The following is a 17,636-nucleotide window of genomic DNA, read 5'->3' as shown; positions in this document are numbered from 1 at the left end:
CAGCAAAATCAAACGAAGATGCAATTAATGGATTCAAGTCATCTCGTAAAGATCGTAAATTTACGAGTTCAACGCACATGACCGCCACCACAATGTCGTAAATACGAGTGGGAAGCTCGGGATTTTCTTTAATCCCCCGATCTTAACGAGTCAGGGGTGTGTCAGTGAACAACATGGCGGAATACCACGAAACTTAAAGGCATTTAGCAGTGATATTGTCCGTATTTTCTATTTACAACGCAGTAAGTTAATTACCTGCACAAAATATGGTGGCATTAAAATATAACAATGTAATATGTAACGATAAGGTTTGCAAATGAATTAAAAACATAAAAAAGCAAAGCACACCTGATGCACATTTCTTTGTTCTTTATTTTCTAGAACTAGAGTTTAAGAACCTTGCTGTATTTTTGTGTAGTTAATTAAGAGAAAGTGCACCGCCATCTTACTTCGACGGAAGTGACCTGCCGTCATAAACACGACTTCCCACCTCGTAAATACGAGCTTTCCAGGAGGACTTGAACGCACCATAATTCTTGATTTATCAATCTTTGTATTGATAATTCAATATTACCCACCCCGTTTGAGAAGCCGTTTCACTTGGATAGACATCTCAAAAGACTATCGCGACTTCCGTTTCATGGTGACTTTAGGCATGAAATGGAAGTTGCGAAATAAGAATTGTCGAAATCAAAATGGACAATTCTTATTTTTTAATGGAATATTGCAGTATTTATTATAAATTATTTATCTGTGCACATTTTTTAAATTCATGTGCCTCCTAATCTTTAATCAAAATAACTTTACCTCCCTCTTGCAGCAACATCTTTTCTTCTCTGATGACGAGTTTACTGGCCCGAGGGCGGGGCAACCTGTCACTCACATGAAATCGACCAATAGCAAACCACAACCATCCAATAATTTCCTGATCTACAAATCTAAATCAAGCCCCGCCCTACATTTATTCTTGTTTGAGAAGCCCTTTCACTCAAAATGAGTCACAATAGGGAAGAAAATACTATCACAACCACCGTTCATGCCGACTTTTAATACACTATGGAGATATGCGATTACTATATTAGTATAGGCTACATACCATATTAAAAGAATACCATATTACTATGGAACATGCCCAAAATAAATAAATAAATAATAAATAAAAAGAAATAAAGAACATGGTAGAGTAATATTCCAGATGTGATGATCCGATGGAAACACTTTTTATGTGCACCAACTAGAATCTTATGTGTTAAACCAAGGAGCTTTTACGTGCGGGTGGTTAGGGCAGTTCTTAAAATTGTACAGAATATTAATATTATTAATAATCATATCTGTCAACACAAAACAACCAAAGTTTTTTAGCATTAAATGTGATATTTAAATGTCAGCCTTTTGTGAAAATGACGCATGCTATAAAATCTTCGCCTCTATATTTATAGTGTGTGTGTGTGTATAAATTATAGTGTATAGTATAAATTACTATATATAGTAATTTAGAGTATAGATTTGAGCCTGGCCACGTACATATTACAAAGGATTGGTCAAAGGACAGGGTGGACATGTTGAAGTGTAATAAAGGTTGGTCATGTATCTAGATGAGTAAGTTGCAGTGATTTGACTGCTATTTTGGCAGAAAAGCAGAAACTCTCATGAGCGTATGGTAAATATTTAGGTCACCAAGCAACAAGACTTCAGCTCTGGATGCATTCAGAGAGGTTTTCTTCAATCCCAGCCCGTTATCCCGCACAAGCATGGCTAATGCTCCACGCCTTAATGTCCTTTGGCTCGGCGTTCTCCCTCGCTCCCCAAATGCACATAACAAACGACAGCCCTGTTTGTGTGCGCGGCTCAGATTAGACTCTGGCATTCGTTGAACTGTCTGTGCCTTACAGCGAATACACTTTCCACACATTCAGATCTTTGCTTTGTCAGCATCCTGCCGTAATTCTTCAGGTTCTTGTCCAAGAATGATGTTAGATTTCTCTTTGTTGTTGCCTTTCATAGAAAAGATGCATTTGTGAAATATTCCTCGCATTAAAGTGAAGTCTGTCACTGGGTTACTTATGGTTAAGCTTTGATGAATTAATAGTTCAGTGCTGGTTTATGTGGCATTATAAAACGGTTAGTTCCAGTCCTTGATTCTGATTGGTCAAAACACTATAAAACAAGGCTATGAGCGCTTCACCCAACGGTTCTGTGTATCACTACACAACACCCTTAGCAACCACTCTTAGCAACGTAAACATATGCTCTCATTGATATTGTTCATTGAAGCATGTAGAGTAGAGTATTGTAAGAGAGAGATCGAGTGAGCTTGAGTGTATTACCTGCATTTATAGCATTTTCCTTCAGGTCCTATGTTCATAATAAAAAATCAGTTTGAATGTCTGCTGCGATATCTTGTCCCTTTTTAAGGGGCCATGAACTGGATTATTTTATTATTTTATAATGTTTCCTGGGGTGCCCTTGTAATGTTAGTATGATTTTTACAGCAAAAATTGTCATCATTTAGAAATAAAAGGCTTTTATCCTACCCTGATTTTAGCCTCTGATTTGAATGCTCTGTTTTAAGGGGCGTGTCTGTGTGAGACTTCAGTGTAAACGCCCACTGCTGTGATTGGCTGCTGTGAGACTTCAGTGTAAACGCCCACTGCTGTTATTGGCTGCTGTGAGACTTCAGTGTAAACGCCCACTGCTGTGATTGGCTGCAGTGAGACTTCAGTGTAAACGCCCACTGCTCTGATTGGCTGCTGTGAAACTTCAGTGTAAACGCCCACTGCTGTGATTGGCTGCTGTGAGACTTCAGTGTAAACACCCACTGCTGTGATTGCCTGCTGTGAGACTTTAGTGTAAACGCCCACTGCTGTGATTGGCTGCTGTGAGACTTCAGTGTAAACGCCCACTGCTGTGATTGGCTGCAGTGAGACTTCAGTGTAAACCCCCACTGCTGTGATTGGCTGCAGTGAGACTTCAGTGTAAACGCCCACTGCTGTGATTGGCTGCTGTGAAACTTCAGTGAAAACACCCACTGCTGTGATTGGCTGCTGTGAGACTTCAGTGTAAACACCCACTGCTGTGATTGGCTGCTGTGAGACTTTAGTGTAAACACCCACTGCTGTGATTGGCTGCTGTGAGACTTCAGTGTAAACACCCACTGCTGTGATCGGCTGCTGTGAGACTTGCGTGTGAACGCCCACTGCTGTGATTGGCTGCAGTGAGACTTCAGTGTAAATGCCCACTGCTGTGATTGACTGCAGTGAGACTTCAGTGTGAACGCCCACTGCTGTGATTGGCTGCAGTGAGACTTCAGTGTAAATGCCCACTGCTGTGATTGGCTGCTGTGAGACTTCAGTGTAAACCCCCACTGCTGTGATTGGCTGCAGTGAGATTTCAGTGTAAACGCCCACTGCTGTGATTGGCTGCTGTGAAACTTCAGTGAAAACACCCACTGCTGTGATTGGCTGCTGTGAGACTTCAGTGTAAACACCCACTGCTGTGATTGGCTGCTGTGAGACTTTAGTGTAAACACCCACTGCTGTGATTGGCTGCTGTGAGACTTCAGTGTAAACACCCACTGCTGTGATCGGCTGCTGTGAGACTTCAGTGTGAACGCCCACTGCTGTGATTGGCTGCTGTGAAACTTCAGTGTAAACGCCCACTTCTGTGATTGGCTGCTGTGAGACTTCCGTGTAAACGCCCACTGCTGTGATTGGCTGCTGTGAGACTTCAGTGTAAACGGCCACTGCTGTGATTGGCTGCTGTGAAACTTCAGTGTAAACGCCCACTTCTGTGATTGGCTGCTGTGAGACTTCCGTGTAAACGCCCACTGCTGTGATCGGCTGCTGTGAGACTTCAGTGTGAACGCCCACTGCTGTGATTGGCTGCTGTGAAACTTCAGTGTAAACGCCCACTTCTGTGATTGGCTGCTGTGAGACTTCCGTGTAAACGCCCACTGCTGTGATTGGCTGCTGTGAGACTTCAGTGTAAACGGCCACTGCTGTGATTGGCTGCTGTGAAACTTCAGTGTAAACGCCCACTTCTGTGATTGGCTGCTGTGAGACTTCCGTGTAAACGCCCACTGCTGTGATTGGCTGCTGTGAGACTTCAGTGTAAACGCCCACTGCTGTGATTGGCTGCTGTGAGACTTCAGTGTAAACGCCCACTGCTGTGAAACTTCAGTGTAAACGCCCACTTCTGTGATTGGCTGCTGTGAGACTTCAGTGTAAACGCCCACTGCTGTGATTGGCTGCAGTGAGACTTCCGTGTAAACGCCCACTGCTGTGATTGGCTCCCGTGAGACTTCAGTGTAAAAGCCCACTGCTGTGATTGGCTGCTGTGAGACTTCAGTGAACGCCCACTGCTGTGATTGGCTGCAATGAGACTTTAGTGTAAACGCCCACTTCTGTGATTGGCTGCTGTGAGATTTCTGTGTAAACGCCCACTTCTGTGATTGGCTGCTGTGAGATTTCCGTGTAAACGCCCACTGCTGTGATTGGCTGCAATGAGACTTTAGTGTAAATGCCCACTTCTGTGATTGGCTGCTGTGAGACTTCCGTGTAAACGCCCACTGCTGTGATTGGCTACTGTGAAACTTCAGTGTAAACACCCACTGCTGTGATTGGCTGCTGTGAGACTTCAGTGTAAACGCCCACTGCTGTGATTGGCTGCAATGAGACTTTAGTGTAAACGCCCACTTCTGTGATTGGCTGCTGTGAGACTTCCGTGTAAACGCCCACTGCTGTGATTGGCTACTGTGAAACTTCAGTGTAAACACCCACTGCTGTGATTGGCTGCTGTGAGACGTTGGGAAAATAACTTTAATATCGCTAAACGAGCTCCATTGTTGACATCATGTTTAGCTACTTCCACAAACAACAAGTGACGTCGTTGACCGTTGAGTACTCTTCTGCGCATGCGGGTCACTTCTGTGTCATTTCACGTTCAAACAGGAGATCACTAGGTCGCATTTAATTGGAAATGTGAACGGCCTTGCAAAAAAATCGAATTTTTTCAAAAAAAAAATTGAGCATTAAGCCCTGCAGTGTGAACACAGCCATAGTCGACATCTAATGGCGCAGTAATGTTACTTCTGTTGCTGTTCACGGTCAGGGACTATTTTTTGCAGGAAGGATTTTAGTGATTTTACTTCATGAAAGTTGCATTGATACATATTTTTTGGCATTAATATTTGTATTGTGTGGTAACCGTTTTATAAAAGCAATAAGGTACTCGAGGCTAGTGATGTATAGTGAATAAGTCACTATAATAATAGTAACCTTCAGCCGTGACTTATCCACGATACAGCACTAGCCTCGAGTACCTTATTGCTTAATTTGATCACTATACAGATCTCTGGCCCTGTTCACACCTGGTGTTAAGATGTGTGTTTTGGTCGATCGGATCACAAGTGGACGACTCTAAATACAGGTGTAAACGGGTCTAAAACGTTTTGAGCTCGTCCACTTTCACCACTTCCAGAGGGAGTTGAAAACAGATTCGACCGGATTGCTTTCGTAGTGTAAACACTCATGTGATCGAATGTGTTCAAACAGCCACTAAAAGACCGTCTTCTCTCCGTCTATTGACCGAATGCATGCACATTATGAGAAGAGCTCTAGCTAGACTGGATTTAAACTTTATCAACTGAAGACCCAAGTTTGGTTTGAAGAGAAAATGTACCAAGCACAATGTTCTCTCACCATTCCTGATTTCTAACACACACACTCACAGCGTTCGGCTGATCTTGTGGCTATAAGAGCAGAAACTAAAGTTGATGCTCTCCGTGTGTTTTTCCGTCGTCTCCAGTCGCGTTCATATGTAAATTGCGTGAGCTTATTCGTCCATTAGATCAAAAGATCTGAAAAAGTCCATACATTTATCCGCTCATAGACCCTCACCTTGAAGAAATCAGGTTGAAAGTGGACAAAAGAGACGTTTTTAAAACACCAGGTGTAAACGGGAATGTGTCTCCCTCGTCTACTTGTGATTCGATCGACCAAAACACATCTTAATACCAGCTGTAAACAGAGCCTCTTGTAAGGCCCGCTATATTGGTCCAATTGCCGGTTCGCCAATACACGGGGAAGGTATCACGTCTGTCCTCACTCATGCAAAGTATTGATTGGTTAAATTTGTAATACATTGATCATATGTATTTACTCGTTAATTCATCTGACTCCATAAATGAAAAGGTTTTAATGATATCTGTGGATCATTAATCATGAGTGAATGTTGGACTATTCCGTTTAACTCTTCAATGAAAATAATATCAAAGTCAGTTAGAAAAATCAAATGTAACAATTTATTATGTCAGGTAAATGTATCATGCCAATTTCATAATCAATTCAAAGATAATCGATACAAAACATCAAATGCTCTGGAATAGAGAGAAGATGCAAACCCAACTTTAAGAAATACGTGAGGCTAAGAGATCTCTCTCTCAGCCTCACAGGCCGATCCGAAGTGCAGAAAAGGCCTCGATCTCCCTGCTGCATTTCATTAAATAGTCAGACTCAGACCTCTTTCACATGGAAACATGTGCTAACAAAAGAAATTTGCATTCAGAGGTAGCACCTCTTGGGGGTGAGTGACCATTTGTCTTGGGAGACCACCTTCCTTTGTAAGTCAACTATCCATAAACTCTTAAAACCTTATTACCTTGTGTTTTACTTATTCTGAAATGAGACATTTGTACCAGTCGCACTGTGACATTTTAAACGACACCAAACATGAAAATACTCTGTGATAATCATTCACATTAAACTATACATTTTCTTGGGTGAAATCAGGTGATCATCGGAGCATGAGAGAGAGGGGGTGAAGGGAGAGGGAACGAGATGTAGATTCGGATGACTCGGAGGTGAGACTTTCGTCTCAATGGTGCACGAGGGCCAGTTCAAATGGTAATCTCCAGAGAGGTCCTTTTGTCCTCTCAGGGTCTGGTCACCCCCAAAACAGACTGTCCGGAATTTCCTAATTTATCAATTCTTACACTCTGAACAGTATTAAGGCACCCTTCAACATGATTTGTAGTGCTTTCAAAATTCTTGTTGGTTCTCTGTCATGGTTTCTGGACTCAAAATAGTTCCTGTCAAGTTGTCTTTGTCAAAATAATGATCAGACTGTTCCCTGTTCAAGCTTACATCGTTTTTTTGAGTACTGAAGTGACAGCAGTGACATCCTGTTTATGAACTGATTACTCAGAAAAATGTCACTCTGGGGAATTTGACCATAAGTTGAAGTGATGGATGGAGCTATGAACAACACAGCAACCCAGAAAACCTCAAGATGGGACTAAATTATATACAGCAGTGATTTAAGGACTTTAAATTAGCTTGAACAAAGCAAGCTATGGAAGAAATCAATTTTGATAATGATAAATCCCTCTTTAGTCAATAATTGTATCCCTTAAAACTCATCTTTGATCACCAAAATGACATATTTAAATGTTTTTTCCTCGAAAATGTGTTCATGCCTTAAAATATCTTGAATGTAACTCGACACCCTTGCCTCATTTAGTATACGCTGTTCTATGAATATGCAAATGAGCCCCGCCTCCACTCACTCACTCAGCTCAGAGATCCACTGGTTGACGATCACACGTTGATCTGATTGGTTACAAGGTAGTTTGTGAAACACCAGCGATTTCAAAGCGTGTTTTTGAGACTGTCTTTGGTTCACTGCAGTTTTAAGGAGGAAATACTCAGCAATGGTGTCGACTTATGAATTTACACATGGTTTGTCTTAAGGCATATTAAAAACACCACATAGACATATAAACATTAAAAGCTGGATTTTCACAACAGGGGGACTTTAAGGCCTTTTCTTTCCATTAGAAATGTAAGTTTACGTCTGTGCCCTTCATCCAGCAGAGACTCTGATACAGCACTAATGCTGTGATTCATGATTCCCCAGACAGACCAATACACTGATCCATATGAGCTCAATAATCTATGATTTAAAGTTGCTTCGGGGTTCCTACTAAATTGTTTTTTTCATGCAATATGTCTTTGATTCTTCTTATTAATTTTATTTTATTACATGTCATGGACCTCATTGGCATACCCAATTTGTGTGTGAATGTTGAAAACCTTTTTGCGATATTTGGGAGTTTTTGCGAAATTGACGTGTTTCCATTGGCCGTATTTTCAATTCGCAATTTCAATTTGCGCAATTTGAAGGGTAATGGAAAATGCAGCTACTGACACAGCTCACATATCTGAGGAACTTTCAGGGTTTGGAAGCAGAATGGAAAGTGAGGAGTTTCATTTGAGTAATTTCATGGTGGTGGAAGCAGGCCGCCAATAGTTTAGTGATCGTTTGACTATATGAACACGACTGATAATTATATTCATCAGATGTTAAATATGGTCTGAAAAATCTACAGAGAAGTCTGAAAAAGTATTACATTTTGAAAATGCAAAATATTACGCAAACCTGCAATAATTAAAAATGTTAAATAATACAACTATACTTTATGTATTTAATCTCACTTTTTTAACCAATGTCTTTGCTGCTGACCTTTGGTGATCCAATTCAACCATACCAATAAGCAAAAATTACTTTAGATACTAAAAGTATCTTTAATCACATTTGGAGGCTGAGTCCGATTTGGGATAGTAAAGTGTCCATCATATTCACACTTCAGATTATCGCCGGAAGTAGTAGCCTGAGTTTTGTGCCTGCTCTTTTATGAGTACTGTGAATTGCGTGATTTATATCCCTCCAAACCAGTTGAGTGGAAATCCCGTCCCGTAGCTAATTCTTCATTGGTTAAGGTTATGGTGGAGGGTATTAGTGTTTGGTGTAGGCAGTCAGCACTGTGATTGACATGACCAATTACATCTTTAGAATCAGAGTTTCCTCTGAACTGGATTTGGGGGGAAAAAAATCACCTTTTTTTGCCTGCTACGTATATAGTAGGGAAGTATGTAATTTCAGACGTAGTATGTGCATACTAACCATCCTAAATAGTATGTGAGATTAGTATAAGTGTGTCCTAAAGCAGTGTATGTTGAAAAGAGTATGCCAAAAGTCCCCGGATGGTCTACTATTTAGACATTTTCGAAGTGTGGATCTGTAACAACTTATATTACCCACAAACCATTGCGCTTTGGAGGAGGACTCGGTTCAGAACTACAAACACGAATAAAAAGTGTTAAAAACTACAAACATGGTGGATGTGTGCAACCAACTGTTAAAGGGGTTCGAGTGACTAATAATCAACATTTAACCTGATAAAAAATGTTTAATGTTATACGTGTTATATTTAATCTGCAACAACAATGTGAACTTTTATAAAGATACGTCTGGTGAGGTCATTAACTTTTAAATGCATCATTATGCAAAAATATGAGACCCACGACTGGCACATCAGCGCGCTGCTATTTTTCTCTCCGATACGGTAGGAAATTTTATTAAATTGAATGTGGAGGATGTTAACTGCGACAAGATGATTGACAGGCTAGTTTATGTTGACAGGATGCGTGAAACTAAGCGAAAAAGCGTTTTATGACGTGATAGTATGTCCTGAAGCTTGTCTACTTATTTAAAAGAATGTACTTTTTCTTCACAAAAAGAGTACATACTTTTAGGGCGTAATATAAGTAGGCGAATTGGGACGCAGCAAGAGTGTTGAATGTTCTTCTCTTGCGTCCTATTCTTCTTCAATCCAGAACGGCAGCACAGCTGAAGGGTTTGTTTGAGCGGTGCCCTCTTTTGGTATGAAAAGGCCTTTAAATTTGACAAATATATATATTTTTTTGTAATTAAAAAATCAAAAGCCCAGCCTAGATGAGAAAAAGTAATGTTACTCATTACTTTCCATAAGTAACACAATTTGTTACTTTTTTAGGGAGTAATGAAATATAGTAGCACATTACTTTTCCCAACACTGATCCTCTTTCTCTTTCTCTCTCTTTTTCTGTTTTATGTTTCCTCAGAGCGAGAGGCTTCTGATTAAAGGTGGTCGTGTTGTGAACGATGACCAGTCCTTCTATGCAGACATCTATATGGAGGATGGAGTCATCAAGTAAGCTGCATTCACACACACACACACACACACACACACACACACACACGCATATACAGCCATATTGGGTCAGCAGCTGAACACTCTGGGTCAATGATCGGTCAGTCTTCCTCCGGTCTTACTCATACAGTGATCAGAAGATCTCAGAGGAGACGCAGTGATAGTGCTGGATGCCAGTAGCACAGGGCAGATCGCTGTTTTATAGCACTACAGTACATATGACAGGGTAGCTAATATGATAACTTATGACCTCACTGCATATAGCTGTCACTAACGCAAATAAATTAGGATGATGAAAATATCCAAAATTATTTTAAACGCATGTTCCAAGTTTCAAGAAATACAATGTTTGCATTAATGTAATTCTTAGCTTTTTGAACTTTTATATCATTTTCAACATTTATATTTAATAAAATGGTGTAAAAAAAAAAATTTGTTCCATTTAAGCATTATGAAGTGACTTTCTATCAACTCAGATTTCCTATTGAAGATACAGTGTACATGGGTATATATATACAGTGTACATAGTACATGGGTGATTTTTAGCAGCATCTAGTGGTGAGATTGTGAATTGCACTCAACAGAAGTTACGGTGGCCGACAGGAAGTGATGTCGTCGTCTGAGACAGCAGAGAGTAGCCAGTTAAACCATGAGGTTTCTTTGCAAAGATAAATTAAGAAATTAGGTTTACTTGATTATTTAGTAAAACGATATGTTATTGCGAATATTATTGTTACTTGTTCATCATTGTGTCAGTGTTTTATTCGCTGACTTTAGCTAGCTTCTTATCACGAAGAACAACATAGTGACGAAACGCATTTGTCCGTTCAGGGCCACTGTAGAAACATGCTGATGTAAGCGGACCCACGGTGTGTGTAGAGAGAAATGCTCATTCTGAGGAAATAAAAACATAACGTTTCATTATGTAAGGTCTTTATACGCCACTGAAAACATAGTTATGTATATGATATTGCATTTCTGTCAACAGATCCTCCTAAATATTACACAATGCACCTTTAAAGGGTTAGTTCACCCACATTTTCTATACTATGGAAGACAATGGGGACCAGAAACTGTGTGGTTACCAACCTTCTTCAAAATATCTTCTGTGGTCAGCAGAAGAAAGAAATTCATCCAGGTTTAGAACAACTTGGTCAAAAAAATATTGATATTTTTAGTATTCTATTCATTTCCATTATCCAAAATATACAGGGGTCACTTCACATGACAACAAAATGGCTTCCTACCACAATGAATTTTATTTAGCAGACCAAAGATTTTGAGTTATTCATAGTATTTTAAATGATATCATATTGATAATGTGATTAATTAATACATTTCTTCAATATTTGTTCTTATGATCTGAGATGAGTTATTCAACACTAAGCATTAGTCATACTCAGAAATGGTCATCCCTTCATCGATCCAATAACATTTAATTCATAGTGTAATGAAAAAGTTCAGCTAAATGACCATGTTCTGTCAACTTTAAGGCAAATTGGTGACAACTTGATAGTGCCAGGAGGGGTGAAGACCGTTGAGGCCAATGGGAAGATGGTGATTCCTGGAGGAATTGACATCCACACCCACTTACAGATGCCCTTCAGGGGCACGACAACCGTGGATGATTTCAGCCAGGGCACCAAGGCCGCTCTTGCTGGAGGAACCACCATGATCGGTAAGATCTGTCATATGCATAATTACATGCAACTAACCCTCAACCAAATCCTAACCCTAGAGTAAGTACATGTAGTTGCTTAATATTACTCAGTACTTAAATATATAATTACACTGTAACACGGACACCTTAAAATAAAGTGTTAACCAGAACTCTATATAATATTCAGGATACTGTATACCTAACATGCGGCGTTCAAATGCAGTTGGAGGCTTTTGTTAAGAAATTAGGTGGTTTGAACGTTTAAGCACATTAAAGTATGAGCCCTTTTAATGGACAGTAAAGTGCATTAAAAGCTGTAGAAGCTCGATGCTTCACAGACATGGGAAAGTATGTGTCTGCGTGTGTGTGTGTGTTAATAATAAACATTGACAACAATAGTAGCCTTCCGGCAGACCACACAAAGCTCTTGTACGGTGAAACTGGAGTTCTGTGGAAAGACAGCAGCTCTTTCTGGCCACCGCAGAAGAAAAAGTGACAACAGCTGGTATAGAAGAACGGCTTATTGTATAATAAACCCTGCGTTTAACAGGGAACATTAGCAGTGAGTTAAAGACCAGCTGCATGGATCCCTTTGTTCCCAGAGGAAATGTTTAGTAGATTATACATGTAGATAATAGAGAGACAATGAAGAAGTAGTGAAAACACTGAGAGACTCCTTGCTAAATCTCTTTAGAGTGTGGTTTAGACAGGTTTGCTTTAATATGAGTGAAATTAGCTGTTTATGAGCGCAGTAATAGTATATTTTGTGGCTTGCACTAGAAGACCACAAGAAGCCCTCCTCTAATGCTGATCCAATGTCATTTTACAGAGAATTTGATGACTAAGACCAGGAACAGTTTATGCATACTTGCATCCAGTTCTAAACTGTGTTAAAGGATTAGTTCACTTTCAAAAAAATGTTTGCTGATAATTTACTCACCCCGATGTCATCCAAGATATTCATGTCTTTCTTTCTTCAGTCGAAAAGAAATTAAGGTTGTTGAGGAAAACATTCCAGGATTTTTCTACACAGAATGGACTTCACTGGCAACCAACTATACCAATGTTCAAAGAAGGTTCAAATGTCCGTCTCAATGCAGCTTCAAAGTCTCGACACGATCCCAGTCGAGAAATAAGGGTCTTATCTAGTGAAACGATCAGTCATTTTCTAAAAAAAAAAAAAAAAAAAAAAAAAATACTTTTTAACCACAAATGCCCGTCTTTCCATCTCTGAGATGCGCCACGTATTGCATCATGTTGTAAAGGTCATGAAAAAAATAAAATTAATAATAATAATAAATTAAAACAAAGATGTCGGACGAAATTTGAAGTTGGAGGAGAAAATGAGATGAAATTTTTCGCCCTTCCCTCCTTTTTGAACCAGAGTACACAGACAAATAACTTGGATAGATGACGTGACGCGTGACCTTTCCAACGTGATGACGCAATATGTGGCACATCTCAGAGATGGTACAAGACGGGCATTTGTGGTTAAAAAGTATATAGACCCTTATTTCTCGACTGGGATCGTGTAGAGACTTTGAAGCTGCATTGAGACGGACATTTGAACCTTCTTTGAACATTGGAATAGTTGGTTGCCAGTGAAGTCCATTCTGTGTAGAAAAATCCTGGAATGTTTTCCTCAAAAACCTTAATTTCTTTTCGACTGAAGAAAGAAAGACATGGATATCTTGGATGACATCGGGGTGAGTAAATTATCAGCAAACATTTTTTTGAAAGTGAACTAATCCTTTAACACAGTTTACAATTAAACAATGCTAATAAGAGGCTAAAATAACCAAACGCTAGTACATGTGTTGGTCACGCACTCGCAGCTGTGTTTGTGTGCTTGCCTATGTTCCTGGCCTAATTGTCTGAAAATATGAAACTGTGGACTCCTTCAACTCAAGCCATGACCTGGTAAAAAAGGAAGCGTGGAAACTGTTAATTATCCTGTAAACTTTTCACAAGGTTTTTGTTGGTATGCATAATCAAAAAATCTCTGAGTAGATTTTGACAGTAGCACACATTTCAGTAAGCGATTTAACAAAAATATTAGCAGTGGGAAGTTTGAATCATTTGACTGACTCAGATCTTTGAATCTCGTTCATCAAAATGAACAGATCTCGTCATTTCGTTCATTTAATTCATTTCAGCAGAATTTATTTAAAATATTACATGTTAATAGCCAAATTCCCCAAACACATCAAATGTTGATCACATTTAAAATAAGAAAAAAATTGCAATGCAAGGAAGAATTATGAGAAACAGAAATGATTAATTCATTTCTCTGGGTCTTCAGGCCATGCAGTGTGTTAGTTCACCTCACCTCCCGATCTAAGCCGTTCATTTATCCTGTGACATATCCTCATAAACTGAGCTATGCGGTCTTTAGTACCTGATACAGAACTGTTTAGTTCACGTCTCGAGTCTATCGACTTCGGGTTCGAGTCATTTGTTCATCACGTGACAGCCACATAATCTGAGCTATGCAGTCGGTCCCGGATACTCTCGGGTTCGACTCGAGTCGTTCGGTTTTAACTCCATACGTAAGTGACTTAACTGTATGTTGTTATTAGGCTATATATATAGCTTTATCAAAATGATTTTCCCCATCATAGATAAAGTTTAAATTAAAGCATTACCAACTCTTTAGTACCACATTCATATGGAAAAGTACCATGACGACAGAAATTTAAAAAATTGCAAATTGAAAGATATAAAAAAGCTTTAATTTGAGACCAAAACCGCAGCATGTAACTGTTAAAAAAACTGACTACGCGATTGTTTATAAGAAAGTCAAGAATTATTAACTCATTTATGTGTCCAGCGCTATCACATCACGTCACGTGACAAAAGAACGATAGACTCGAGAGATGAACTAATCATTTCTCTTTCCAGTAATGACAGCATAGCCCTCTATGGGACTGACGGGAAGAGCGAAAGACTCGGACCCGAACCTGAAGACTCAAGACAATAGATGAACTAATCATTTCTGTTTCCAGTACAGAACCCTGACTGTGATTCTTCTGAGTCTTTTGTTCTCCATAGGATGTTGCGCATGCTCGGTCAACACAAAATGAACGAATCGTTCATGACCGACCCATTTTTAAAAAATAAAGGTGTGTGCTTTTAAAAATATAGGGCTGCATCTGAAATCGCATACTTCCCTACTATATAGTAGGCGATAAACATTATGTGACAAAAGTAGTATTCACAGTACTCATAAAAGGGTAGGTAAAAATGACCCGATGATCTACAGTACTTCTGAAGTGTGTATACAGTTATGATGGACACTTTATTATCCCAGGAGGCTATGGGAGAGGATTTATGAATGGCAGTGAAGCGACACAACTGATGCTGTCAGGTCACGTGACAGTAACAACATGGCGAATATTACAGTACATTCAGATAACATTCATACTACACAGAACACACTTTTTAAGTGGTTGCAAAGTAATTACTCATTCAAAATGAGTACCTACTCAAGAGAGTATGTGATTTCAGACGCAGCCTAGGTGTGTGTGTGGTCGTCTAAATGACAGTGTCCCTCTCTTATGTATCTCCTGCAGTGGATCATGTGATCCCGGAGCCTGGCGCTAGTTTGGTGGAAGCGTTCGAGCGCTGGCGTGAATGGGCTGATGAGAAAACATGCTGTGACTACTCTCTGCATGTGGACATCACACACTGGAACGACAGCACCAAACAAGAGGTCGAGAGCCTCATCAAGGAGAAAGGTGAGAGATCTTTTACTATTACGTCCTTGAACAAGGGATTGGTAAGAATTCCAGATGGACCAGATGGTAAGAATTCATTTCTGAACTGTTCCAGAAAATAGTTCAGCATACTAAAAAAAATCCCTTCTTAAGTTATAAATACATCTGCCAGTATGGTATCCCATAGGGAATGTGTTTCGCTTTGACTGAAGTTATTCTTGGTCATTTGAGCTATTTCTGTTTCTGCTTCATTACTGTAAAACCAACAAATGAGTGCAGAATCTGTTCCGCTACATATTATCATGTGACAACTAATGAGCACTGTGCTTTTAATACAGTAGAGCATTTAGTGTTTGTAAGAAAAGACTTACTAAATCTATATTAATGAGTGATCTTTTATTTCTTTTATTTGAAATAATATTGAAATAATATTTTCTTTTAAGTTAAATATTGTTTGTTGAAGAATGTCGTCTATAACAATGTCTATAAAAAAATCTAAATTCATCACGTACCTGGTCTGGGCTTGATGCATCAGTTTATACTTATTGTTTAACGTCCATTTTCGTATTTTCACCATCCAATCAATTCATGATGGATACAGTCCCCACCCTACTTGGAGAAGAAGGGCCCTATTTAACGATCTAAGCGCATGGTCTAAAGCGCATGGCGCAAGTGCATTTAGGGCGTGTCCGAATCCACTTTTGCCCAGTTTAACGACGGGACAAATGGTTGGTGCTCCCGGCGCATGGTCTAAAAGTGTTGTCTCTATTCTCTTAATGGGTAATGGGTGTGTTTTGGGATTTATGTGCGTTAAACCAATCAGAGTCTCATCTCCCATTTCTTTTAAATGCCAGTTGTGTTCGCGCCATGGCAGATTCACTATTTACATGACAGAATTTGATAGTGGAAAGACCGAAGCGTCTCCAGAGCGCAAACGGATCTGCTCGTGTGTGAGGTAAAAGTGCGCAAGCAGACCATCTATGAGACAAGCCGGATTCCACCATATCTTTATGCACACAATAATAATCTTTTACATTGTAATCCTTTTAATTTTAATATTTGGCATGTGTGTGTGCTGCTGTGCAGGGACATGCCAAATATTCAAATATTTTAAACAGTGTGTATTTAATAAGCAGAATGTATGCGCGTTGTGGACCCGCCTATAGGCGCACATTACTAACACACTCTTTAAATAACAAAAAAATACTGCGCCATTGACTTTAGACCAGGTTTCAGTTGGTCAATGGCGCAGTGTATTTCATTTCCTCAAAATAGCAAAGCACCAACAATGCGCCTGAACACACCTCGCTTTCAGACCAGCACACCCATGGGTACAAAAATGGGCGCAAATGCATTTCCTATTTAAACAACGTGGCGCAGGACGTGAAAATGATAATTGCGTCAGACTGAAACTAGCAAAAAACACTTGCATCGCGCTTGGCGCTGCATTGCGCCGGATGTAAGATAGGGCCCTAAGAGTCGCATAACATGAAAGTGAAAATTGATAGTGAACGCTGTTTCATGTTGTGGTTTGCTGATTTATTCGTTTTGTCCATATAGGAGTGAACTCCTTCCAGGTGTATATGGCCTATAAAGACCTCTATCAGATGAGCAACAGTGAGGTAAGCCGAAGAAAAGTGGAGAGCATAGTGGATAAACACGTTCTTTTCGTTTGATCAATACATGCAGATGTTGGGAGTTATTTCTTTATGATCTGACCCTTAAAAATTATTTTCGTTGGTATAATGTAATGAAGGTCAGTCATATTAAACAGGGGACCTGAAGATCCTTACAAAGCACTCAAATGTCTTAAGTCTGTTTGAATGAATCATAGTTATTAAAAAAATGAGTTATTAAATAAATAATAAGATCTACGAATATTATTCTTCTATTAACTGAAAATGGCTTGATTTTTAGACTTAAGTCACACAGACATTAGTTTGCATGGTTCATCTGAACTAACAAATAACCGTTTTGTGTCATCTAAGATTAAGAATATCAAAATCACCACTTGAACACATTGTAACATAAGCTATGTTTTCTTGTTAAAACCTCACTATTTGATATCTAATATGATTTTTCAATTTATATTTGGACAGCTTTATGAGATCTTCACCTTTCTTGGAGAGCATGGAGGAATTGCACAGGTCCACGCAGAAAATGGAGAAATAATAGCTGAGGTATGCACTTTATTTCGCTTTACTACACTTAACTCTGGGCCACTTTTAAA

General features: G+C 39.5%; 1 protein-coding gene across 1 annotated transcript in view; it reads left to right on the top strand.

The window, feature by feature from the left end:
- dpysl3 (dihydropyrimidinase like 3) overlaps positions 1-17,636 on the top strand; it is a 49,515-nt gene that overhangs the window by 1,195 nt on the left and 30,684 nt on the right. Inside the window, exons 2-6 of the mRNA XM_079847093.1 lie at positions 9,942-10,030; positions 11,524-11,708; positions 15,263-15,427; positions 16,967-17,028; positions 17,506-17,586. Coding sequence (XP_079703219.1) covers positions 9,942-10,030; positions 11,524-11,708; positions 15,263-15,427; positions 16,967-17,028; positions 17,506-17,586 — 582 coding nt within the window. The remainder of the gene's footprint in view (positions 1-9,941; positions 10,031-11,523; positions 11,709-15,262; positions 15,428-16,966; positions 17,029-17,505; positions 17,587-17,636) is intronic.

This window comes from Squalius cephalus (assembly GCF_949319135.1).
Source record: "Squalius cephalus genome assembly, chromosome: 17".
Taxonomy (NCBI): domain Eukaryota; kingdom Metazoa; phylum Chordata; class Actinopteri; order Cypriniformes; family Leuciscidae; genus Squalius; species Squalius cephalus.
This window is presented reverse-complemented; position numbering and strand designations above follow the sequence as displayed.